The 24,758-nt window shown below is 38.8% G+C and overlaps 1 protein-coding gene and 1 pseudogene across 1 annotated transcript; one reads left to right on the forward strand and one right to left on the reverse strand.

Annotated features, from left to right (window-relative positions):
- The first annotated feature begins 2,859 nt into the window (after positions 1 to 2,859).
- Positions 2,860 to 17,823, forward strand: LOC133711369 (amine oxidase [copper-containing] alpha 3, peroxisomal-like; annotated as a pseudogene).
- A 463-nt stretch (positions 17,824 to 18,286) lies between these two features.
- LOC133710706 (primary amine oxidase 1) lies at positions 18,287 to 23,459 on the reverse strand. The gene is made up of 4 exons (XM_062136841.1): positions 22,109 to 23,459; positions 21,896 to 22,009; positions 20,508 to 21,046; positions 18,287 to 18,662 (listed from the first exon to the last, which is right to left on the reverse strand). Exons 1-4 carry the CDS (start codon positions 23,240 to 23,242, stop codon positions 18,506 to 18,508), a joined length of 1,944 nt encoding a protein of 647 aa, XP_061992825.1. The 5' UTR covers positions 23,243 to 23,459; the 3' UTR covers positions 18,287 to 18,505.
- Between the last annotated feature and the right edge of the window lie 1,299 nt (positions 23,460 to 24,758).

Consider the following 24,758-nt stretch of genomic DNA (forward strand, 5'->3'; position numbering starts at 1 on the left):
CTATTTCTCCATAGAAAGTTAGAAACCATAACCCCTTCTCCAATATTTCCACTCACACAAATTACACAGACCCTCAAAAAAATCCAAAATATCAAAACAAAAACTAAGCCAAATCTAATCCCCCATTGAAGAAGAAGAAGAAGCTGCTCAAGCTCTCATCTCGCCATGGCCAACATGATAATGGCCTCCTCGCTGCGTCCAAATCTCCATCCCCAAGCTTACCAAAACCCACCTCCTCCAATCCCTCAAATCCCTCTCCTTAATCGCTACCACATCCCTCTCCGTCGCCCGGTCGTCCCTTGCCGCTGAGACCGAGAAGGCCGCCGCTCTACGGCTTCGACCTGACCCTGCCGATCCAGGCCATCCAGTTCCTGCTCCTCATGGTGGCCCTCGACAAGATCTACTACTCGCCGCTCGGCAAGTTCATGGGCGTTTGGTCTTTTTTCTTCTTCAGTTTTAGGCTTTTAGATTTTAATGTTGTTCATACTTCATAGTTCATAATGTGCTTGATTTATTGAATAAGATCAATTGGGGGATTGCACTCTTGTTTGTTCTCTTTGAAATGGTCATTTGATTGCAGAGTTGAAGTAATGGAAAAGAAGAAATGCAAACTAGGAAATTTCAGGAACCTGTCTTCTTCTTCTCTTTTTTTTTTTTTTCCTCTCTCTTTCGGGTTTGTCCCGGATTGGGCCCGGTCCCGACCCGGTACCGATTGGGTTCGGGCCTGTCGGGATCACTTCTCAAAATAGCCTTAACCGTCCCGGCCCGTCCCGACTAATAATTCCGGGCCCGGGATCGGGATTAGCAAGATTTCGGCCCGTGCCCAGCCCTAGTTTTGCTATCCCTTTCTATTAGAAATGAGTCCTCAAATTTGAAAGGCCTAGTGCGATGTCAAGGGTTGCACATTCTCAAAACTAATCCTGTTGCAATTCAATTAAATTAAATATTTTTTACTATTGTTAGTGTTAATATAAAATGTACCTTTCTTTCTTGCATATATTACTGGAAAGGTTGTCATTTTTCACCCAGTCAAGATCAATGATTAAAGGTTTATATATTGTTCAGCACACAATTCATTGGCCGGCCTATGAAAGCCTCTGAATCAATCTTGGCAAGCTTTTCTCGGTTTTTTTCTTTCCGTTTAGTTCCAACCGGCGGGTTTTGCCCAGAGTCTATCTCCGTTCTGGCCCGATCTGGTCTTATCCTTCCTCTATGAAAGCCTCTGAATCAATCTTGGCAAGCTTCGTCGAAACCTCTCGGATCGACGCCCTTGGGTGTTTTCCTGAGGTTGATTCTCTCTGCTGCAGTTCAATGCATTGCGATGCACTTTGTGACATGGAGGTGTACAGAGCAACGTCTCCGGTGCATGCACCGACACTTCTGTCCCGTTACTTCATGCTCTCTGATGGTTCCTTTGATGTTCGTCTTGCGGCGGTGATTTTCGATGTCGTTCTCTTCTTGGTTGTCTGTAATTTGGTTTTGATTTTGCTTGGTTTGTTTGATTTTGTGGCTTTCTGGAGTGGGTATTTCGGATCGGGATCGGTTTTTTGTCATCGGTACAAATTTTCTCCTCTGCCGGGGTGGCAGGAGCTGCGGCTTTGGCTCGTGGCGGCGCTGTCTTCTCTGGCTTGCCGTAAGTTTAGCAGGGTTTGTCTTGCTTTGGGCCGGTTGTTGGGCTTTTCTGTTTGCTTGTTTAGTTTGGGCCTACCTTTGGGCTAGTTTGCTTTGTATTTCCTGCCCTTTTGGGTGTTCAATGAAATGTCATTGTGTCCAAAAAAAAAAAAAGCTAGGCCATACAACGCTCCAACATATATTGTAAATTTTGACGATCCATTTCCTGTGAAAAATTAATAAACAGCGCTTGTGCGATCCAAGAAACACAAATCCAAAATTACTATGATAACAGAAACCCTACCTAAAAGAAAAAACACCACAAAACCCTCACTTTGAATTTCCATGTCCAAGAAAGAAAGTGTGTATATATATATATACCCTTCTAGTGAGGGATCCATTTTTTTGGTCTTTTCTAGGGATAGGGCATTAGACTAACTTTTCGATCATATTTTCATATCTCAACTATTCTGTTTTTAGGTCCTAATGTATAGATCACTTCTGCAAATTTTCAGCCAATTTGATGATCGTTAAGGCATCCAAAACTGCAATTTACCATTATAAATACGAACGGTTCCGGTTTGACAGATTCGGTCCGTTCGTGTAAATTGCAGTTTTGGGTGCCTTAACGATCACCGATTTGGCTGAAAATTTGCAGAAGTGATCTACACATTAGGACCTAAAAAATGAACGGTTGAGATGCCGAAATATAATAAAAAAGTTTGTCTAATGTCTATCCCTATAAAAGACCAAAAAAAGGGATCCCTTATTGGAAGGGCCCTATATATATATATTTCGACCCACGTGTTTTGTGTCATCTTAGATTCTTAGTATAATCGTACAATTGGGAAGACATAATTTGTAGTTGTATCCCACCGTAGAGGTTAAAGTTTGAGCAAGCTATTGGCCGAGCAAATTTACTTTCTAACCTAAATTGAATACTTACGTGCAGTTAGTTAGCTAGCAGTTGTACTGCATCAAATTCTTTTTTTTTTTTTTTTTTTTTTTTTTGAAACCCAACCTCATTCCCACCCTTGATGGGGCTCGAACTCCTGACCTCTTATAAATGAGACCAAAGCCTTACCACCCCACCAAACACACACACCCCCTGCATCCAATTCCTTATTTAAGGGGACAACCAATGCCTTCATTTCCCGCACAGAGTCTTCAATTTCTAGCAGTTGTACTGCATCCAATTCCTTATTTAAGGGGACAACCAATGCCTTCATTTCCCGCACAGAGTAAGAAATGACACCAAGTCTCTTACTACTCTTCTCCGCCTTCATCATCCTCTTCTCACCATCCTCATGCTTGAAGCAACATCCCCTAGACTCTCTAACCCCATCCGAGTTCACCCAGATCAAAACCATACTTACAAAAACATACCCAGCACACAACATAAGCTTCCAATACGTTGGCCTAGACGAACCCGAAAAATCCACCGTGATCTTATGGAATTCGAAATCCAACACCAAATCCCTACCTTCTCGCCGGGCCTTGGTCGTTACACGCATTAACAGACAGACTCACGAGTCCATAGTCGATTTGTCAACCAGTTCTGTGGTCTCTGACGTTAAAATAGACGACAAACATGGCTACCCTTTGCTAAACAATGAAGAGCAAATAGCCGTTAGCGAATTGCCGTTTACATACAAACCCTTTCTCAAATCCATTAAAAATAGAGGGCTTAACATATCGCAAGTTGTTTGTACCACTTTTTCGGTTGGTTGGTTTGGAGAGAACAAGAGTAGACTGTCGAAGCTGAATTGTTTTTATACAGATGGGACAGTGAACTTGTATGTGACGCCAGTGGAGGGAATTACAGTGGTGGTTGATCTTGAGGAGGTGAAGATAGTTAAGTATAGTGATAATCTTGTGGTTCCAATGCCAAAACCCGAGGGAACAGAGTACCGGGCGTCCAAGCAGAAACCCCCGTTTGGTCCGCGGCTAAATGGTGCGACAGTACTGCAGTCCGGCGGAGAAGGGTTCAAGCTGGACGGGAACATTGTCAAGTAAGTTTATGAACTTATAAGAACTTAACAGTACACAATCCTTAACTTCAACTTGAGTTTTCCCTCGACGTTTCCAAAATAACAAAACAATCAAAAAACTTAAATATTTACTTGAATAAATTTCGTGTCAAAGTAGTTCTTAACTCTATGAGATGATTTAAATTGCTGATAATTATATTAATTTTAGTGATCAAGTATGTTAATTTATTTCTAGTAAATTAATGTGTGTGCTTTTTTTTTTTTTTTTTAAATTTCTAACTACTCGTTGTTTATTGTGCAAAGATCAATTGCCTTCTAATATTCAAAAAAAAAAATGAAGCTAACCTCCACCTATTCTGGGTGACGACACAATATCACTAAATAACTCAAACATTTTATTGTTGAGAGTTTTTTCCGACCACCCAAAATATTCATCAAATTAGAAATGTTTAATCTTTTACAGGTGAGTTGTCACTACTAGAAATCTGTTCATAGACATCGCATGTTTTAAATCGGTCAGACTTGCACACGATGTAAAAACGTAATCTAACATCGTTTTAAGAAAATACCGATTTAAATGTATATCATTAACATCGGGTCTTAAAATGACCGGTGTTAAAAGTTTTGTTTGAAAATTTGCGGGAACCTATTTTTGCAAAACGCGCTAAGTCTTTTAAGTAAAATGAAGAAGTAGGTACTAAAACTCAAAACTTTCACACTTAGAAAAAAATTGCGCCCGACCCCAAATGTGAAACAGATCGAAACCCTCGAGCTCAGTTGAGCTGGCTCCCAAACTCGAGCTCTTCCTCACCATCACAATCCTTCCTCCTCCATTTCCGGCAGAGTCTGAAACGCCAAGAGAGTCGAAGAAACATAGATCCTGACAATGTCGAAGAAACCCGAGCTCCTTCTCGACCTTTCTTCACCTCTGACCGAGATCAATTAGCTTCTCATCTCATCTCAGCTTCTCATCTTAGCTTCTCATCTCATGAATTTCTAAACCCAGCCCCCCTTTTCTTTTTCGCTCTTCGATGTTTTCTCCTAGTTGTTTTTATTCTATGGATTTGTGGGCTAGAGCCCGACCTCACATATAAGGAGAATGAGTTGGGTGAGTCAGTTTCCTGCTCTTCTTCCACCATGACCGATAAAGCTAAATCGTCCGACCCGTAATCCCTCAGATCCAATTCCTCTTCTTTTCGATTTTAAGCTAACTTTTTTGATTTTCTGAAATTTTTAGGGATTTTGATTTCTGATGCGATTGCTTTGAAAATTGTTGCAATAAGGGGACTAAGAGGGATTTCAGCTCTGCGATTCTCGAGTGGAAGAAGGCAGCGAATCGCCTTGTCGTCGATGAGGCCATCAATGATGTCAACTCTGTCGTCGCGCTCCACCCTGAGACCATGGAGAAGCTCCAGCTCTTTAGGGGCAACACAATCCTCATCAAGGTGCGATTTTGATGTCGTTTTGTTGGTTTATTCAGAATATTGTTGAAGAAAATTGATGGAATTTTACTTAATTAGGTTTTGGGTAGTGAGTGAAGGTAATAACCAAGATAAACTGTGGGATTGTCTGTTTTCAAGTCAAATGGTCATTGCTTGCATCTGGGTTTTATCTATTTTGGATGTTTGGAGGTTTAATTTTGAGATAAGGCTTCATGATCTACATAGCCTCTACAAGCCATGCAAGACTGAGTGCTTGACAGCTTAAAGATCACTGGGAGAGTTAGCAACTTAGCAATGAATTTCTTAACTTCTCTATTGCAATGGAGTTAGCAGGTTTTCATTAAAGCTGAGCCCCAGCTGATTATATTTTTCTGGAAGTACTTTCCCTGCCAACCAAACAAAATCAAGGAGTGATATTATTCCTGGGGGATGTTGGGGCCAAGGTTTCTATTACATTTACATACATGCATTCTGAATTTAAAAACCCAGATGAACGTAGGCATAATATATAGTACTATGTATTCTGAATTTCTGATCTCATGAAGGATCGAAATAATTTTAAAGAATTACATGTTCATATACTCTAGTATTAGATATTAGTATATAGAAAATATGAACTTGGGAATCTTCCTCTTATTGCTGGATTCTATGTCCTAGCAACCAGCTATTTTGATCTTTTCTCTTGAAAAAGTTATTGGTTAATTAGATTTTTCCCTTATGGTTTGTTTTACCTCCAGCTTGGGTATGTTCTCTCTTGCTTCCTTCCAATCTTTGTACCAATTGAAATTGTGAGCTATGCAATTTTGGTTTTAATTGCTTTATTCTATGATTTGTATGGTCACCTTGAGTTTGAACGTACTGTTGATTTTGTTATGCTTTTGAGATTGGACGGTCTGGAGGTTGAAATGTTTTTCTTGGGGATTTGGTGATTGAGGATTTAGCAAGCATGGCAGAAGTACATTGATATTGTTAGTGAGCTATATCGATCCTACTTGGACTGATGGTTTGATTGTACGTGGTGAGTGGTCTCGCTAGTCCTTGTTGTTTTTGATGTTTCTCTGTATTAGTACAGCGGTGTAGTTACTTACTTTCTGTTTGGTTTTCTTGTCGGATTGTTTGTTTTGTATTGCTAGAAGAGCAAAGGTGGAGATGGTAGCTCGATTGGTAATGATTCAAAAAGATCAATGGGACCGGTTTTCAGCACTTTTGTTTATGAGGAGGGATCTGAAAATGATTTGTAAGCTTCTTTACTACTGCTAACTATGGGAGGTTTGATATATTAGGAGTTCAGTTATATCTACATGGTTTTTCATGCTTTAAGTTCTGCTGAAACTGCCATAATCATGTTCAGCAATTTTTGTATGCTTGGGTTAGCTTTTTCGTTGTTTAATTTATCAGCTCAGTTTGCGAACTAGAAGTGGAGATTACTTGTATCTTGGAATAGTGATTGTGATGGTATTGTGTCTTGTCTGTGAAAACTATAAGTTGCACAATTGGAAGGCCGATAGAGTACTAGGTACTAATTATGTGAAGTTTTATACACAATATGATCTTGCTCTTTGCGTACAATATCTTGTAGAACTAAGAGTTCTAGTTATCTGGTGTCTAAGTGTTTAGTTATATAAATTTTGTTTTTCATAGTGCTTCAAAAGTAGTCATCTGAAGTCAATGAGCTAATCTTTGTCATATTTTATAATTCCTTGGCATGGGCTAATACTATTTTGTCAAAAGAAAAAATAAAATAAAATTAAGGTCATGCTAAGGTGAAGTTGTTTACTTTGCAGTAAGACGGATGCTATACATGCTATTTTGTCAGTTATATCTACATGTTAGAATGGTTCACGTACTTATGATGAACAGACAATGGGTGGATGGTCTAATATCAGTCCATCAGTTTGATATGTAGTGATTGCACTACTATGTTACAGTGTTTTAGCTAACACATGTTACTGATTCTTGCCCCTCTATACAGATATTTGACAAACTATGTCAGAGTTTTAATGGAAATGTATTGCAAACTCTATTTAACTCAGCAGACGGACTTGGTAGTTGTCCAACAGAAAACATGAGATTCTGGATTTGGAGATTTACTTGCGACCAAGCTTTAGCCGTGACTACCTCAAATATCCTTACTTTAGAAATTTATGATTTTTGTTCTGTTATTTTCCCTTCAATGTCATTGGATCCTTGACTGTACGTACTTATTCATTCATTTATCCTCTTTGTTCAGGCAATTACTTTGTCAAACTGCATTGTTGCTCACAATAATGACTTGTTCGCTTTGCTGGTGTCCTATAACTTTGCCGAGATAAAAAGCAATGTGTTCAAGCGATATAGTAAGGAAAACACTCATAGCCTGGTATACTTTGGTGAGTTTGCTTCCTTTTATTGGCTTATAGCGACTATGTTAATTAAACTAGATCGATGTGGTTCTGTGTCCGATGAATTAAATTAGATTAGTCTTATATTCTTTTCAGATGGTCCTAAATCCTCTTTGATTTTATTTTATTTTTTGTTTGTGACCAGATTCTGTGGAGAGGTTCCACATTTATGCATTTATCATATTCATCCTAGCTCAAAACATTCTGGAGGAAACATTTGATGGGAAACTGTTTTAACATTTGGGTACTGCAGAACGCTGGTGTGGTATTCGTCTGTGAAATGATCATCGATATCGTAAAGCACTCGTTCATTGCTAAGTTCAATGACATAAAGCCCTTTGCATACTCTGAGTTTCTTGAAGGACCTATGCAAGCAGGTACTGTTTTGTTCAAAGTGTGGATAGCTTTCTTATATTATTTGTTGAGTTTAGATCAGTTCAGCAAATGTTGACTTATGATTCTAAATTACACTACTCAAAGAGTGGGATTGGAGATTTGAAAGGTGGAAGTGCGGGACGAAAACCTGAATATCGTGGCAGACGTTCAAACAGGATCAAGAGCTTTGCCTACTTTCATCAACTATACTCGTGATGGTATAGAGGTACATGTATAGTCATGACTTAATTGAAAATTTGAAATAACATTTGATGGCCTCTATGCTTCGCCTTCTATCAGGTAATACATCTTCTGTTGTACTGTCTCTTCCATCTATTTATTTTTTTTCTAAAGTATTAGCTCTTTTTTTCTTTAAAAAGTAAATGATGTAACTAAAATAGAGGTTTGCTTGCTTGCGTTAAGAAATACGTGCATTTAATTTGGTGCAACATGAGAATTCTAAAAGCGTGCATGTATGCACATGTATGGTATATGGGTGATTCATTTTTCTTGATTTATGTGTGTTTAAATTTGGTAAAGTCCAGTTATATTAGTATTGGATGTGACTTGTAGTTGTGCAGATCCATCTTGTAGTTCAGGTGCTGCAGTTTGTTTGTTTGTTTGTTTGTTTGAGTTTGTTTGTTTTGTTTTTGGGTTAATTAAATATTAACTTGTTTACCCAATGATTGTGACTTGATTGTGTTGGTTTATACAGTTGTAGTGGGCGGTAAAGACTCAGAAATCATATAGCCAACAGCGATGAGGTGTGCATTGAAGTGGCTGATTATATACAGACTTTGGTATAGAATTTTGACTACAAAAATGATTTGGAGTAAGGCTAGTTTTTTTCTTTGAGGCAATGTGTGTTGATAAAACTGATTGTAACTTGTTATTCATATGTCTCTAGGCTAGCTTTTGTAGGCTTGGAGTTTTCTGTTGGATCATGAATTTGGAAAGAAAATTAATGGAATGTCCCATTTTTGGATGATGTGCTTGAGTTAAGATGTTGAGATATATATATATATATATATATATATATATATATATATATATATATATATATATGAACTGATGTATATAAATGGGAAACAAAACACTAATGTCAAAGAAAACGATGTCAATTCAGAGATTACAAATCAGTACCTAAAACTGGACTGATGTCTAATGATTATGAACATATCGAAATATCACCCAAAAATCGATGTACACAAAACCAATGCACATCGATATCTAAACACCAAACCGTTATCTATTGTCAATGTACAAATCAGCTGTTATAAAGTAAACCGATTTACCATGAAATACAGGACATCGGTTTTGAAAAATAGAAATGATGTCTACAAAATTACTAGACATCGTTTCAAATAACGAAAAACGATGTTCCTAGTAACATAAAACATCATTCTTAATAGATTAACTGATGTTGCCTAAAGGCACATACATCGTTCTCAGGAGAATATGGTGGCAAGATGCACGTAAAAATAGACACGAACAAACAAAATTTTTTGGAGACTGATGTCTACGAGTGTACTGGACATCGCTTCTGGAATAGAAATCGATGCAAATGTTCAAGTAGGTATTGTTCGACATATACTTTTTTAAGCATAAAATGTGAAAATATGAAGAATTAGACATACCTAACATACAAAAATATGATGATTATAACGATTATACATCGATTTGTTTTTTAGAATCGATGTTGGTTGCTGTCTGGGACATCGGTTGAAAACGCGCTTATACTGATGTCTATACTTTTCTCTACACCCACTAAGACATCGGTCGAAAATTAGTTTAACATCGGTCCAGAACCGATGTATATGAACAAAATTCTAGTAGTGTGTGACGTACTCAATAAACGAAAAAAATGATAAACAGTATATATTTGATAATTCATGTTTATGATAAGAGCCATCGGTGCTGCCACATGACTACATGAGCTTATGATCGCAGAGGGACTCCAATTTTTGTATCAATTGTGTACTTGTATATTTTGAAAAGTATCCATAAGGATGAAATATAGATGCAGTGAAATTGGTGGAGTGCTGAAGTCCAATTCTCTTACACTTTTCATGATGTCCATAAACAAATATCTAACCGATTATAGATTTGCTGATCTTTTACTAATATCATTAAAATGAGTATATAAACACTATTTGGATTGTACATACAGTGACCATGTCTGGGATCGATCGGAAGCAATGATTATCTACTTATCGAGAGTGCTGCTTCTAGTTTATTATGTTAATTTTAAAAGTATGGTTGAACAGTAAAATGCTTTTTATAGCTTGAATATAATTAATTAAACTCATCATTGACCTAGTCTAATCGGGTCACCCTTGCAGTGCTGTAAGTCCCTTCTCCTCTTTCTTAATTTGTTTCTTGTTTTGTATCATTTCTAACAATTTTCTATACTAATTCATTATAATCAGATGGGCCAACTGGGTCTTCCATCTGGGATTTGATGTTCGAACTGGTGTGGTTATATCCCTAGCATCAATCTACGACCTTGACAAGCACAAATACAGAAGGGTTTGTACAGAGGTTTTGTGTCAGAGCTCCTTGTACCATACATGGACCCAACCGAGGACTGGTACTACAAAACCTTCTTCGATTGTGGAGAATTCGGGTTCGGCCTCTCAACAGTCTCACTCGAGCCACTGACCGATTGCCCAAGCAATGCCAAGTTCATAGATGGTTACTATGCTGCCGGAGATGGCACGCCAGTGCAAATATCGAATGCCATTTGCATCTTTGAACGACATGCAGGCAACATCTTGTGGCGTCACACAGAAGTTACTGTAGAATCGCTGTAAATCTGTATGTAATTAGGATTTTATTTAATTAGGATATCCTGTAATTATGGAAAGATTGTTTCCTATTAGAGTTAGACTACTCCTTTGTACTTATATATATACCCTCATTGTGGGATGAATAGAATTATCGAATTAACCCTGAATTGAAGTATTCTTTTCTACTTGGTATCAGAGCAGGTTCAATCCTTTGAACTTGCGCTGCATCCTTTGAATCCTGAATCCTGAAGAACACCACAAACCGCTGCGTACCACCACCATTGAAATCAAACCATCCTGAATTTCAAACCACCATCACCCTACCTTTTTTCGAAAAAAAGAAAAGAAAAAAAAAATTCTTTTCCAAAACATTCATATCCATCTTGAAACCCTTGAAAATCCAAACCTGCTAAAATCATGAATTCCTCAATGATGCAATCAGAGAAACAGGCTATTGGGCATTCGGTGACTACCGAATTTTCTGTTATGGCTCAACGCAAACAGGGTCCTCCTCCAGGCTTCTCAGGACCTTCTCAACGCCGTCTTCTGGGTAAACCAAATCCATATGCAAACAAAAGGTGCATTATCTGTGGGGAATTAGGTCATAGCAAGGAGCGGTGCTATGAAGTGATTGGTTACCCTGATTGGTGGGACTTCACCAAGAAACCGCGAAAGAATCTGGGCAAGGCCGCTGTTGCTACTACAGAGGAAGTTTATCTAGACAATGCCTCCGCTAATGTAGCGCAGTCAGGTATGAAGGGTAATGTTACATTTAATAGTACATGGATAATTGATACAGGTGCATCTGACCATATGACCAATGACCCAAGTCTTGTGCAAAACCTTAGACGTTCCCCTCAAGACTTTGTCTCTACTGCTGATGGTACTCCAACTCCGGTCACCGGAGAAGGTTCTATTGCTTTATCTGATACCTTAACCCTTGAATCTGTCTTAGTTGTTCCATCACTAGCTTATAATCTCCTGTCTGTTGGTCAAGTTATTTTAGCTCTTGCATGTATTGTGACCTTCTATCCGTCTTTCTGTGTGTTTCAGGATATTCTGACTCGACGGATTCTTGGTTATGGTGTTAGAAGGGGGAAATTATACTATCTGGATCTGACAGAGACTGGAAAGAAACAGAAGCATCTTTTGGGACAAGCTAATCAGATCAACGGGGTAGAGAATGCGAAGGAAGCTATATGGTTATGGCATCGCCGTTTAGGTCATCTATCCTTTCGTTATCTTAAGAAGCTGCAACCTCAATTGTTTTCAGTTGTTAGTGAATTGGATTTCCACTGTGACATCTGTGAACTGGCCAAGAGTCACCGTATTTCATATTCACCAAGTCTTAATAAAAATCCTGTTCCTTTTATGAAGATTCACTCCGATGTCTGGGGTCCTGCGAAAATTCCTTCTCTTTCTGGAGCTCGGTATTTTGTAACGTTTATTGATGATTGCACTTGCATGACATGGGTGTCATTACTGAAGAATAAGAGTGATGTATTTGGAATGTTTACCGAATTTCACAAAATGGTGGCAACTCAGTATCAACAATCCATCAGAGTGTTTCAGTCTCACAATGGTGGAGAGTTTGTGAATGGCCCTATGATTGAGTTTTGCCGGTCACATGGAATTCGTCATCAAACCTCCAATTCTTATACTCCTCAACAGAATGGTTTAGCAGAACGGAAGAACAGGCAATTGATGGAAGTTGTTCGTGCTTCCTTGTTTGGCATGAATGTACCTCGGTCCTATTGGGGCGAAGCAGTGAAATCAGCAGCATATCTTATCAACCGTACTCCTTCACGGGTGATTGAGTTTCAGAATCCTCATCAGAAGCTTCATACACTTTTGACCATCCCTTCTATGCCTAATTTGGAGCCCCGGGTGTTTGGGTGCACAACTTATGTTCATATTCCCAAGCCTCAACGTAGCAAGCTTGATCCCCGTGCCCGTAAGTGTATATTTGTTGGTTATGCTGACTTCCAGAAGGGTTATCGATGTTATGATCCTCTTACTGGCACTATACATATATCTCTTGATGTCTCATTCCGTGAATCTGAGCCATATTACTCAGGGGGAGCTTCTCAGTCTTCCCTTCAGGGGGAGAGAGGTTATGAAGGGAATCCTTGTTCTATTATTGATTTTGATGTCTTTGAAGACTTGGAAGATTTGGAGGAACGATTTGAAGGTAGAAATTCCGAAACAGAAAATGCAACTGCCGAACAGAGTGTTGTAAATTCCGAAACAGAAAATTCGACTGCTGAACAGAGTGTTGTAAATTCCGAAACAGAAAATGCGACTGCCGAACGGAGTGTTGTGAATTCCGAAACAAAGAATGCGACTGCCGAACAGAGTGTTGTGAATTCCGAAACAGAGAATGCAACTGCTGAAACTGCCGAACAGAGCGTTGTGAATTCCGAGACAGAAGAGACGACTTTTCTGGATAGTTTGAAACAAAATCAAGACGTATCCGAAGCTCACACACAAGATATTCCCCCTTCTGCCCCACCAACTGAAGATCCCAGTCAGAATGATCCACCTCAAGTACCCCTAAACTTTAATGAGTCTTCTGGGTTAGAAAGTGTCGAACCTAGGAAATCACAAAGGGTAACCTAGGAAATCACAAAGGGTTACCAAGGGAATTCCTAAGAAACAATATGAACCAGATATCAAAGCCAAAGCTAAATACCCTATAGCTAATTTTATGTCTAACCATAGGATTTCTGGGTCACATGCACTTGTTGTTGATCAATTATCTACTGTATCTATTCCTAGTAACGTGCAGGATGCATTGATGAATCCAAAATGGACAAAGGCGATGAATGAAGAATTGGAAGCTCTTCAGAAAAATGCAACATGGGAGCTAGTACCTATGCCGGTTGGAAAGAAGACTGTAGGATGTCGTTGGGTATTTACTGTGAAGCTTAATGCAGATGGAACTATTAATAGATACAAAGCGAGGTTGGTTGCCAAAGGATATACACAACGCTATGGGATTGATTATGAGGAGACTTTTGCACCTGTGGCAAAGATTAATACTGTCCGGATTCTAATCTCACTTGCAGCAAACAAAGATTGGCCCTTGCACCAGTTTGATGTGAAGAATGCGTTTCTTAATGGGAATTTGGAGGAAGAAGTGTACATGGATATGCCCCCAGGTGTTAAGAATTACCCAATGATGTTGGCAAGGTGTGTAAATTGAAGAAGTCTTTGTATGGCCTGAAGCAGTCTCCAAGAGCTTGGTTTGGAAGATTTTCAAAGTCCATGAAAGCCTTTGGGTACAGACAGAGCAATTCTGACCATACCTTGTTTATCAAACGCAAGAATGGTAAGATTACAGCTCTTATTGTGTATGTTGATGACATGATTGTTACAGGGGATGATCCGAAAGAGATGAATGAATTGCAAAAGTATCTGTCAAAGGAGTTTGAAATGAAGGATCTGGGACAACTGAAGTATTTTCTGGGTATTGAAGTTGCAAGGTCTAAGAAGGGGATTTTGCTTTCACAAAGGAAGTATGTCCTTGATTTACTTGCTGAAACAGGGATGCTGGACTGCAGACCAATGGAGACACCCATTGAGATGAATCACAGACTTGCTATTTATCCTGATCAAGTTCCAACTGACAAAGGGAGGTATCAACGTCTTGTAGGAAGGTTGATTTATCTTTCACATACTAGACCTGATATTGCTTATGCTGTGAGTGTTGTTAGTCAATTTATGCATTGTCCTAGTGAAGAGCATATGGATGCAGTCTTTCGTATTTTGAAGTACTAGAAGATGTCGCCAGGTAAAGGGTTACTGTTTCAAAAAAAAGATGAATTGGAAGTTATTGGGTACACAGATGCAGATTGGGCTGGTGATAAAACTGACAGACGTTCTACATCTGGGTACTTCACTTTTGTTGGAGGGAACCTTGTCACCTGGCGTAGCAAAAAGCAGAAAGTTGTTGCCAGATCAAGTGCAGAAGCTGAGTTCCGAGGTATGGCACACGGAGTCTGTGAAATGTTGTGGATTCGTAATGTCTTGAAAGACCTGGGTTACAAGCTTAAAAAGCCTATGGATTTGCATTGTGATAATACAGCTGCCATTGAGATTGCACATAATCCAGTTCAGCATGATAGAACAAAGCATGTGGAGGTTGACCGTCATTTTATTAAAGAAAATCTTGACAGAAAGGTTATTCGCTTTCCATTTGTAAACTCAGAGGAGCAATTAGCTGATGTTCTTACTAAAGGAGTGTCCAGGAAGGTATTTGACAGCTCAGTTGACAAGTTGGGCATGATAGACATCTATGCACCAACTTGAGGGGGAGTGTAGAATCGCTGTAAATCTGTATGTAATTAGGATTTTATTTAATTAGGATATCCTGTAATTATGGAAAGATTGTTTCCTATTAGAATTAGACTACTCCTTTGTACTTATATATATACCCTCATTGTGGGATGAATAGAATTATCGAATTAACCCTGAATTGAAGTATTCTTTTCTACTGTTACTATCCCAGATGAAGTGGTAATTATTCAACTTTAATTTCTTAAATATTTTTGTAGGGTTTAAATTGATGCATGGATTTAATATGAGGTAGTTGGGGTACTGATAAAAGAGTATTCAATGGAATATCTGCAGATAACGGAAGCCAGGGCCGATGTGACTCTGGTTGTGAGGATGGTTTCCACCATAGGCAACTATGACTATATTATTGATTGGGAATTCAAACCAAGTGGTTCCATTAAAATAGAGGTATATACTTTTTGCAACATTATATGGATCCTATTTCTAACCTTTTTTTTTTTTTTAACATTCTTAGCACGAAATAAAATTATTCCAATAAAAAATAGAATAAAAAAATTTAACTTTTTGTATTTCTAACTTTTTTACAACATTCTAATCTATTCTAACTTAATTTTACAATCTATATATGGACCAACAAATCTAAACCTTACTTGAATGAATGATCAGTGCTAAAAAATGTCGACTTTTCTCTCTGCTAGGGTTTTCTCCCTAATCGAGAATTATGTTGCGATGGTGGAGGAGGGAGCGGCGGCTACTCCTTCATTGTTGGCTAAGGCCTTGACGAGCCTGATGGGGGGCGGGGAGATTATCGAAGTCCCTTTCTTCTATCTGTATGGCCGGCTGTTGCTGGAGAGGCCTGCAAGGCTTCTGGTGGTATCGGCGGCGATCTCCGGTGTGAGGAGTTTGAAGGATCTGATCCGTGAAGGGGAGGGGACGACGATCTTTGCTCTTCATGGAGGATTGTGGGTTGATAAGAATCTATTGGCGTCGGAGTTAGAGCCGGGCATTGCTGGGATCGGACTGGTATTGGTGGCGGCCTTGCCTCTGTGGGCGGCGTTCGTGGGCTCGAGGTTGAGTTCATCGGCGTTGTCAAGGTTGGCGGCGGCGGCTGGAGATGGTGCGTTGATGGCGGCTGAGGGTGGGTCCTGGTTCATGTTGGGTTCGCCGGCGGGGCTGCTGGATGCTGGGCTTAGCAGGGCGATGGTTGGAGCAGCGGCGAGGATTGCAGCAGGTGCTGTGCTGCTGTCTCAGTGTATCTCGGCGGGAAACTCTCTTCTGAGAAACCCTAATGGGTCAGAGGATAGTGGGCCTGGGTCTGGGATGGAGTTGGGTCAAGGGTTTGTGGAGATTGGGCCGGATGCAGCTGATGCTGGGGTGGAGAGTGGGCTAGAGGGGCCTGCATTTGGGGGGTTCGCCTCTCATGACATTGCTTAGGTGTTTTGGCAAGGGTTTTAAGCCTGTGTGAGTGTGATTAAGTTTCTATGAGCCTTTCTATGACGTTTCTAGTTTCTTGCTTGTACCACAATTGCGTGATTGGCAAGTGAGGGCTAGTTGAATGATTTTTTTCCGTAGGAGGCGAAGCTTTGTCATGCTTGGATAGGCTTGCTTAATTGTGAGCTTCCCAATGATGTTAATTAGTTTGCTTTAGCTTGGATAGGTTTTACCGGATTTTCTTGCTGGGATTCTTATGTAAGTTTTGTAAGCTATGGCCATTTGGCTGTTGGTTATTGAATAACAATCAACTTCTATTCAAAAAAAAAAAAAAAAAAAAACAAATCTAAACCTTACTTTAGTTTCCATCATCCTAGATTCCTAGCTAATTCTCACATATACATTTACACACATACAGAGTCTCAAGTCAATCATTTCAGTATATGTACAATATTACATTAGGTTAACCCAAATACATATGTTTGCTAACTTTATATAAAGGTCCTGTAGTCCAAATCAGAAGTCCGACATTTACCTAAACCCAAATACTTAGTGATTTTATAGGGCAATTGGCAAAAGTACCTCTAGATATTTAAAACGCAAACAAAATAAAATTGACAATGATGCTTTAACATACAGGTTGGATTAACAGGGGTGCTGGAAATTGCAGCGGCTAAATATACCCACATAAACCAAATAAAGGAGGAAGTTTATGGTACGTTGGTGGCAGATAACTCCATTGCAGTAAACCATGATCACTTCTTGACCTACCATATTGACCTTGATGTGGATGGTGAAGCCAACTCCTTTGTGAAGAACAATTTCGTGACAAAACGAGTTACAGACCCAAACATACCAAGGAAGAGTTACTGGAATGTTGTAAGCGAAACCGCTAAGACGGAAGCGGATGCACGGATTCACCTAGGCTTGAAGCCAGCCGACCTGGTTGTGGTAAATCCTAATAAGAAGACCAAACCCGGGAACCCTATTGGTTACTGTTTGATTCCAGGGTCATTTGTAAATCCCCTTCTGGTGGAGGATGACTACCCACAAATTCGTGGTGCTTTCACCAACTATAATGTTTGGGTTACACCGTACAACAAGTCTGAAAAATGGGCGGGAGGACCATATGTTGATCAAAGCCGAGGAGATGATACCTTAGCAGTCTGGAGCCAAAGGTATTGTACGATTATTATAAAATTTGCACAAATAAGTATGACATATCAAAAAACACCAGAAAAGCTAGCATTGTCTTGTTTAACATTTGTGTTCATTCTTTTGTCTATGCAGGAATAGGAAGATTGAGAACAAGGACATAGTGTTGTGGTACACCGTTGGGTTTCACCACAATCCTTGCCAAGAGGACTTTCCGATGATGCCAACATTGAGCGGTGGATTTGAGCTCCGGCCAGCTAATTTCTTTGAGAGCAGTCCAGTTCTTAAAGTTAGAACAACACCTCCTCCTAAGCATGTACCATCTCCTAATTGCACCAAGCAAACCTAGCTAGTTAGCCTATAGTTGGACTTTGTTTTGATCATTTGCAAGTAATAAGCCACAGAGCTGAATAAGAGATGTGTGTTTCTTTTCCCTTTTAATTAATATTTGCATATTTTCCTTTAAAAAGAAAGGAAAAACTAATTATAAACATCAATTTAAAAAAATAAAAAAAAATAAAAAAAAGGATAAAAGATACATGATGGATAAAACAGTACTTCTTGTCTTTTGAAACTTCCAACTTTTCATTTTTCTCATGCTTTTTGTGAAGCCAATTACGTATCTCATGTTTATTCAACATGTTGTGTTGGAACAACCATAACTGACGTAAAGAGACTCATTCCCGCACAGGTTGCTTGGATTGAATAAAGTTTGTCACAATTCATTAAAAAAATAAAAAGAATTATAGACTTAGACTATATATTAAATCAAACTTTCATTGAATATTGATATCATGTATCATCTTGTCCCGCATTCCCAATCAATCCAATTTATATACAACACCCTGTATCTTCTTCTTTTTTTTTTGACAAAATACAACACCCTGTATCTTAAACAATCATATTCTTAACTATTAAATATACAGGAGGAATTACACTTTGGAATTAGAACATTGTTAAAGAAAGTTTATGGGAATGAATTGTGTACCGTTCTGATGCAATTCTAACATGTTCTGGGGCTTAAAGCAACTTTATTTGAGTAATGGGTTAGACTCAAAAAAGTTTGCAGGGCTGAGCTCGAATCCACCATGGAGTGTGGGCATGGCTGGGAAATCTTCTTGGTATGGGATGTGATGGAATCCCACTGTGTACCATAATACTATGTCTTTGTTTTCAATTGCTCTATTCCTGCAGGACAGGCATGAAACCATATAGTATGAATTTAGCTTAATAGTTAAAATACGCCTCGAGGTTCATCACTTCATCCTAGTGTCAGATTTGGTTATAAGCCAAGATCCTTTTTTTAGCGAATTTGCATCTTTATGTTTTGGAAATAGGCCATTCTGTCAAATTGGCCGAAAGTTAAGTACAGAGGACATAAAATTACATATCATCATGAGAAATGTGCCCTCATATGTTGGAAACATATTAAATATTAGACACATTTACGCAAGCACATATCATTGTCAAGATAGGGAAGTATTATGCCCAAATTATCGTACTCCGGGGATTAGTGGCTAACCCACAATCCTTGGGTAGTCAGAACTAAAGTCACTAAACAAATAAATGATAATAAAACAAATAAAAATGTTACTTTAGGGCACCAAACCTTAGCAATGCTCGGCTGTGGTTCTCATCAAAGCCTAATCAAAGCTACGAGCATAGTGGTGAATAATTACAATGAGATAGAAATTGTTACCGAAAATTGTAATATGATATCCTAATTAACCAATAATAAATAAAATAAAATGCGATGACTAAAATTACAAATAAAATAACAAAAAGGAAAAGATGATATAAGAACAACTCCAACAACATCCCCATATTTTTATTTTTCCTTATTTTAGGGAAAATAAGCCTATTTCGCTCCAACAGATTCCCTATAATTATTTCTATTTTAGAGATGATGAGGAAAGAGAAAACCAAATTCCCTAAATTTACAGCAATCTCTAAAATTTAAGGAAGAATTATGAAGATTCTAGAGATTGCTGTAAAATAAGGAATCTGTTGGAGTTTGAGAAAAAAAAAGAGGCTAAAGCTTTGACTTTTGCTTCCTTATAATGCTGAAATTATAGGGAAGCTGTTGGAGTTGCTCTAAGTGGGAATGTTAGGGTGCTACGATGGTTCCTTCACCCAAACCCAATGCTCTAGATGCTGATCTAATATAAATGCAAATTCCATGATTAGGCGGTAGTCGTATCCAAGGTGCTCAAGGCTCAAGGACCATATATTCACAATTTGGTATTAATGTGTCAGTTCCAGGGTCACTAACTCAATTAGAGAGAGAGAGAGAGAGAGAAGACCGATAGATGGATGTTATAGTCAATTTAAATTTAAGTATATGATAAGACCAAAATTAGGGTGAAACCAGTGGCGAAGCCACATAGGGGCACACTGGGTCCCGTAACCCAGTGAACTTTTCACCATATAAGTAATTAGAGTTACCATGCATCACAAACAGTTGGTATAGTGCACTAGTCTGGCACTTTTTTCCTACATATATAGCAGGTTCGATTCTTACTAATTTTCAGTATTTTTGCAAAACTAATTATTATTAATATTACTATTTTTTCATGTTGCTTGCTATTATAAACTTGACTTTATTTTAATAATATTCTTATCTTAAATTAATTTAATTTCTAGATTATAATATTTCTATCAAATTTTTTTCTCAGATTTCATTAAAATATTGATATATAATTTGAGTTCTAAATTTTTTCCTTTTAATTTCTAAAGGTCCTCAACTAGAATGAAGTTCTAGCTCCGTCACTCATTGTTACTCTTTGGTGATTTGGAAAACTCTTTAAAATAGAAAAGCATAGTTCCAACATGTATCGACTCTCAATTCAATCACAAATTTCTTGTTATTTTCTAAGATTTTTTATGTTATGATATTATTATTTTATTTTTATGCGTAATAACCCTAAATTTCTGACTCTGCTATTGGGTGAAACGTAATTTTGATTATGAGTCATTTGAAGCGGGAAAAAAAAAATCAGAAGAAACTCGAGAAAGAAAGAAGAAGAAAATTACCTCTTGCTCCAAACAGCTAAGCCATCATCTCCATGGCTCCTATCAGCATAGAACCCTCCAGCCCACCTCTCTGACTTATTATAGGCAGCCACCCAGACCTGATACTTGGTATAAGAAGCCCTAATTTGGGGGTAATCATCATTGGCCAGAAGAGATGTAACCGGTTGTCCGGTGACCAGGCGGTAACCCACGTGATTTCCAAGCCTGGTCTTCCTATTAGGGTTCACTATTAACAAATCAGCCGCCTCTAAGCCGAGCCGTAGCCTAGCCTCGGCTTCAGTTTTGGCCGTCTCTCTAACTACCTTCCAATAACTCTTTCTTGGTGACGCGGCGCCGTTAGCTCTTGCTGTTTTCATCTTGGCTTTGACAAAGGAGTTGTCGTTACCGTCAACGTCGAGGTCTAGATAGTACGTGAGGAAGTGGTCGTGGTTAACGGCGACGGTGTTTTCTGAGACTAACGTTCCGTGCACGTTGTCCGTCATCTGGTCAGCGCTGGTGTATGATGTGGCCTTCACCTCCAAGACGCCAGTCAAGCCTACCTGGAAAAAAAGTGGACAACATATTAGAGAACATTTGGTATTAGTGGTCGGGTACTAGGGTCACTGGATTAGTCTGACCGATTAATAAGAGAAGAACACATAAGTTACGTAATAAAGGTAAAGATTTTTCGATACTTTAGGTGAAATGAGATATTTGAGTATGTGTTTTGAATAATTTATCATGTGACTTTTTCATATGACAAATTTAGTGATCCGACCGCCTAACACAAGATTTTCTCAAACTTATGAATAAATACAAATTAAAGTGTGATATCTCTCAAATCAAATTGGGGAATGCAATTTGGACTTCTCACATAGTATTCATTCTTTACTCTTTTGGTTCTAAAGACAGATGGAGCAAATCTAGGTAATGAATTATTAGGCCAGTATTGAAACTTGGTTTATTGAATTTTTCTTTTGAAATGAAAATGAAGGTGTTTGATAAAATGTTTTAAGGAGATAACTTTGTAATAAGTAGAAAGTTATGGCTTGCAAAGTTGCAATAGTAATATTCAAGACCGGTGATTTTCTTCATAACCTCTGGAGTAATCAAAAGTTCTAAATCTACTACTGCTTGGAGAGAAATGTAGATAGTTCCAGCAAGTATGAGTGAATTGGTTTTGATATAGTGCTATAGTTACTCTTCAAAAAGAACAAAAGTAAATTTCAATAATCAGCAAAATGAAATCAGAGAGGACCAAAAGCTTGGCGAGAAATGTAGATAGTTCCAGCAAGTATGAGTGAATTGGTTTTGATATAGTGCTATAGTTACTCTTCAAAAAGAACAAAAGTAAATTTCAATCATCAGCAAAATGAAATCAGAGAGGACCAAAAGAAAAAGAAACTTACCCCAACCTTAATGGTGCCACTTTGCTTGAATTCCCAATCAAGAACATAATCATAGTTACCCACAGTGGCCACCATCCTAACCACCAGAGTCTTCTCCTGCTGCCCACTTCTTATCTGCAAAACCACCCAATTTACATCAACATCACACCTTTCCTTTTCTAGTTCAAAGCTCAATGTTTAATCACAAGCTCAATTAATCATACACTACCTTACCAATTTGCCAGGGATATTAATTTCAGTATGTCTCATTGCAACATCACCTGAGTACCTTTCAAAAATGCAAATAGCCCTTGGTACCTTCTGCAACTCCCCATCAGCTCCAGCCATAAACCCATCCACATATTCAGCATTTCCAGGACAATCAATTGATGGCTGAAGAGCGTCAGCTGATCTCCCAAACCCAAATTCACCTATATCCATAAAAGTCCTGAAATACCATTCATTTGTAGGATCCATGTAAGGCACAAAGGTCTCAGACACATGCCCTCTGTATAACACACTCCTGTACTTCTTCTTTATGGCATCAAATACTGAAGCTGTTGAAATCACCATTCCTGCTCTTGCATTGAACCCAACATGAAAAACCCAGTTTGCCCACTTCACCTTGTGGCCTTCAATGGAAAACCCACTACTAGTTTTGTTGCAATGATCAGAATTTGACTTCCCTCTTGGGATTTGGAAATCAGTACCTTTAGGCAAAGGGGCTACGAACCTATCAGTGTACATTGTGATCTTCATCAAATCAACATCCACAAGAATGGTGATTCCCTCAATTGGCCTTGTGAAAACATTTACTGATCCTCCTCTATAGTAGCATTCCACTTTTAAAGCCCTCCTTGTGATATGTTCCCCATACCAACCAGTCGTAAAGGGAATGCAAGAAACTTCAGACAAATTCAATCCCCTAGTTGAAATTGATTTCTTGAATTTGGGGTAAGTCAAAGGAAGCTTACTAGCTTTGAACAACTCATTAAAGGTGAAAGGAGGATAACCATTACCGGTGTAGACGTGGTTGGATATGATAATGTTGGTGCCTAAGTCCACCACGAGTTCGTGGACATCACCACCGCCTCGAACCACCACGTGTGCCCGGCGGGGAGGGGCGGAAATGTGCCTCTTTGGATTGCTTGAGCTTGAAGATAGCCACTCAAGGACATCTTCCTTCTCCGGCTCTTCGATATCGACATAATGAAAGGTGAGGTTGGGAAGAGTTGCAAGGTGAGACTTCTGAACGATGAGCCTTACTTTGTTGATCTCAGTTGGGCTGAGAGGGTCTAGGGGATGGTATATACTAGTTGTGATGCAGCATTGAAGGATCAAAACTAGAGCTATAAACAAAACAGTCATGGATTTTGATTTGCCAAAGTCCTAAATAAGATTTGTGACTAGGTGCTTCTTGACAACACAAAAGAAGCAACAGTGCCTGGAATCTATTCTCTGATGTTTCTGCATTTGGCATCTGCATAATATAGCAAGGGGTGGCCGGCCTTTAATGGCCGGCCAACTCACATTGTCTTAGACTTTAATTCTGAAGGCTTCTTGCATCTCAATAGTCCATGCCTTGCGCTGAGAGCAAGACATATTTAATTTGACTTTGCTTTGCTTTGAGCCTTCGACAGTGAAATAATGTGATGGGCACCATCATTAAGCACACGTGCCTTTGCAACTGTACTTCCTCTTATAACAAGTCACATATATGTTGCAATCAAGTCTTTATATAATAAGGGAGAATCAAGGTTAAGGGTTGCATATGCAGCATAAGAAAAGGTCAACTGGTTGAAGAATAAATGAAAGAAATATCCTAAGTTCCTAACCACCATTCCTGCGAATTTGAATCGTAGAACATCCGGCAGAAATAGCTAAAAGTACTTATAGGGTATGTATCGAAGTATTTTCTACTACTTCATGTAAAATTGTTTGGCTGATTATGTAATCAATGTAGCTCATTTGAGGCCTCAATTAGGAATTGGTGCAAGGAGTTTGAAAATGAGTGAAAAGTAGAAAACAGGAATGTTGATCTCTCTTCTTTTCTTCAAGCAGAATCACTACCTTAGACGATCTTCGAGCAATTCGGCGACTTGACATATTCGGTTGGTTTATTTTTCGATACAGGATTTCTTTCGAAGAAATTTGATGGCTGGAGCTCAAAATGGCCGGTAAGACTTGAGAGTTGGCATGATTGGGAAATCCTCTTGGTAAGCAACAAGATGAAAACCCATTGTGTACCATAACACAGTGTCCTTATTCTCTATCTCCCTATTCCTGCATAAATGACTTATTAATTAATAATGAATCATGGTAAATGCTAGTATGTTAAACCAATTAATTTACGTACCTAGCTTGCTAATGTGGTGCATTAAGCTAATTAATTTGTACCTGCTGCTCCATGTAGCTAGCCAAAGTGTCATCCCCTCTGCTTTGATCAGCATATAGTTTTATGGTGTGATCCACACGTTGTACTGACTGAAGGCCCCTCGGATTTGTGTATAGTCATCGTCAATAATAATGCACCGTCCACTGATTCCATTCACAACAAGATGATTAGCTGCAGTGAAGCCAAGTTTGATTTTTGCATCGGATTCTCTTTCAGAGTTTCACCTGTCTCACTGGGACCTTCCAGTACATGCAGGTAACTCTTCCTAGCTAGGTGAATTAATGGGGTCAGTCACTCTGGTTGGTTACATTTGGAATTGATGAAGGATTTAGATACTTAGATTCACCATCAATGTCAAGATCAATGTGAAAGGTAAGAAAGTGATTGTGATGTGCAGCCAAACTAGTTTCTGCTACTAGTGCACCATAGACTTCCTCCCCTATTTGGTCTTTGTGAGCGTATTCTGTTCCCCTGACCTCAACCAAACAA

Source organism: Rosa rugosa, chromosome 5, assembly GCF_958449725.1.
Source record: "Rosa rugosa chromosome 5, drRosRugo1.1, whole genome shotgun sequence".
Lineage (NCBI taxonomy): Eukaryota > Viridiplantae > Streptophyta > Magnoliopsida > Rosales > Rosaceae > Rosa > Rosa rugosa.

What these genes read in the sequence shown, in the direction of transcription:
- LOC133710706 (XM_062136841.1), bottom strand. Translation starts at nt 23,242, where the DNA reads ATGACTGTTTTGTTTATAGCTCTAGTTTTGATCCTTCAATGCTGCATC. An exon ending in TTAATATCCCTGGCAAATTG is followed by an intron (nt 22,010 to 22,108) that starts GTAAGGTAGTGT and finishes GTGGTTTTGCAG; the next exon opens with ATAAGAAGTGGGCAGCAGGA. An exon ending in GTGGCACCATTAAGGTTGGG is followed by an intron (nt 21,047 to 21,895) that starts GTAAGTTTCTTT and finishes CTTTTTTTCCAG; the next exon opens with GTAGGCTTGACTGGCGTCTT.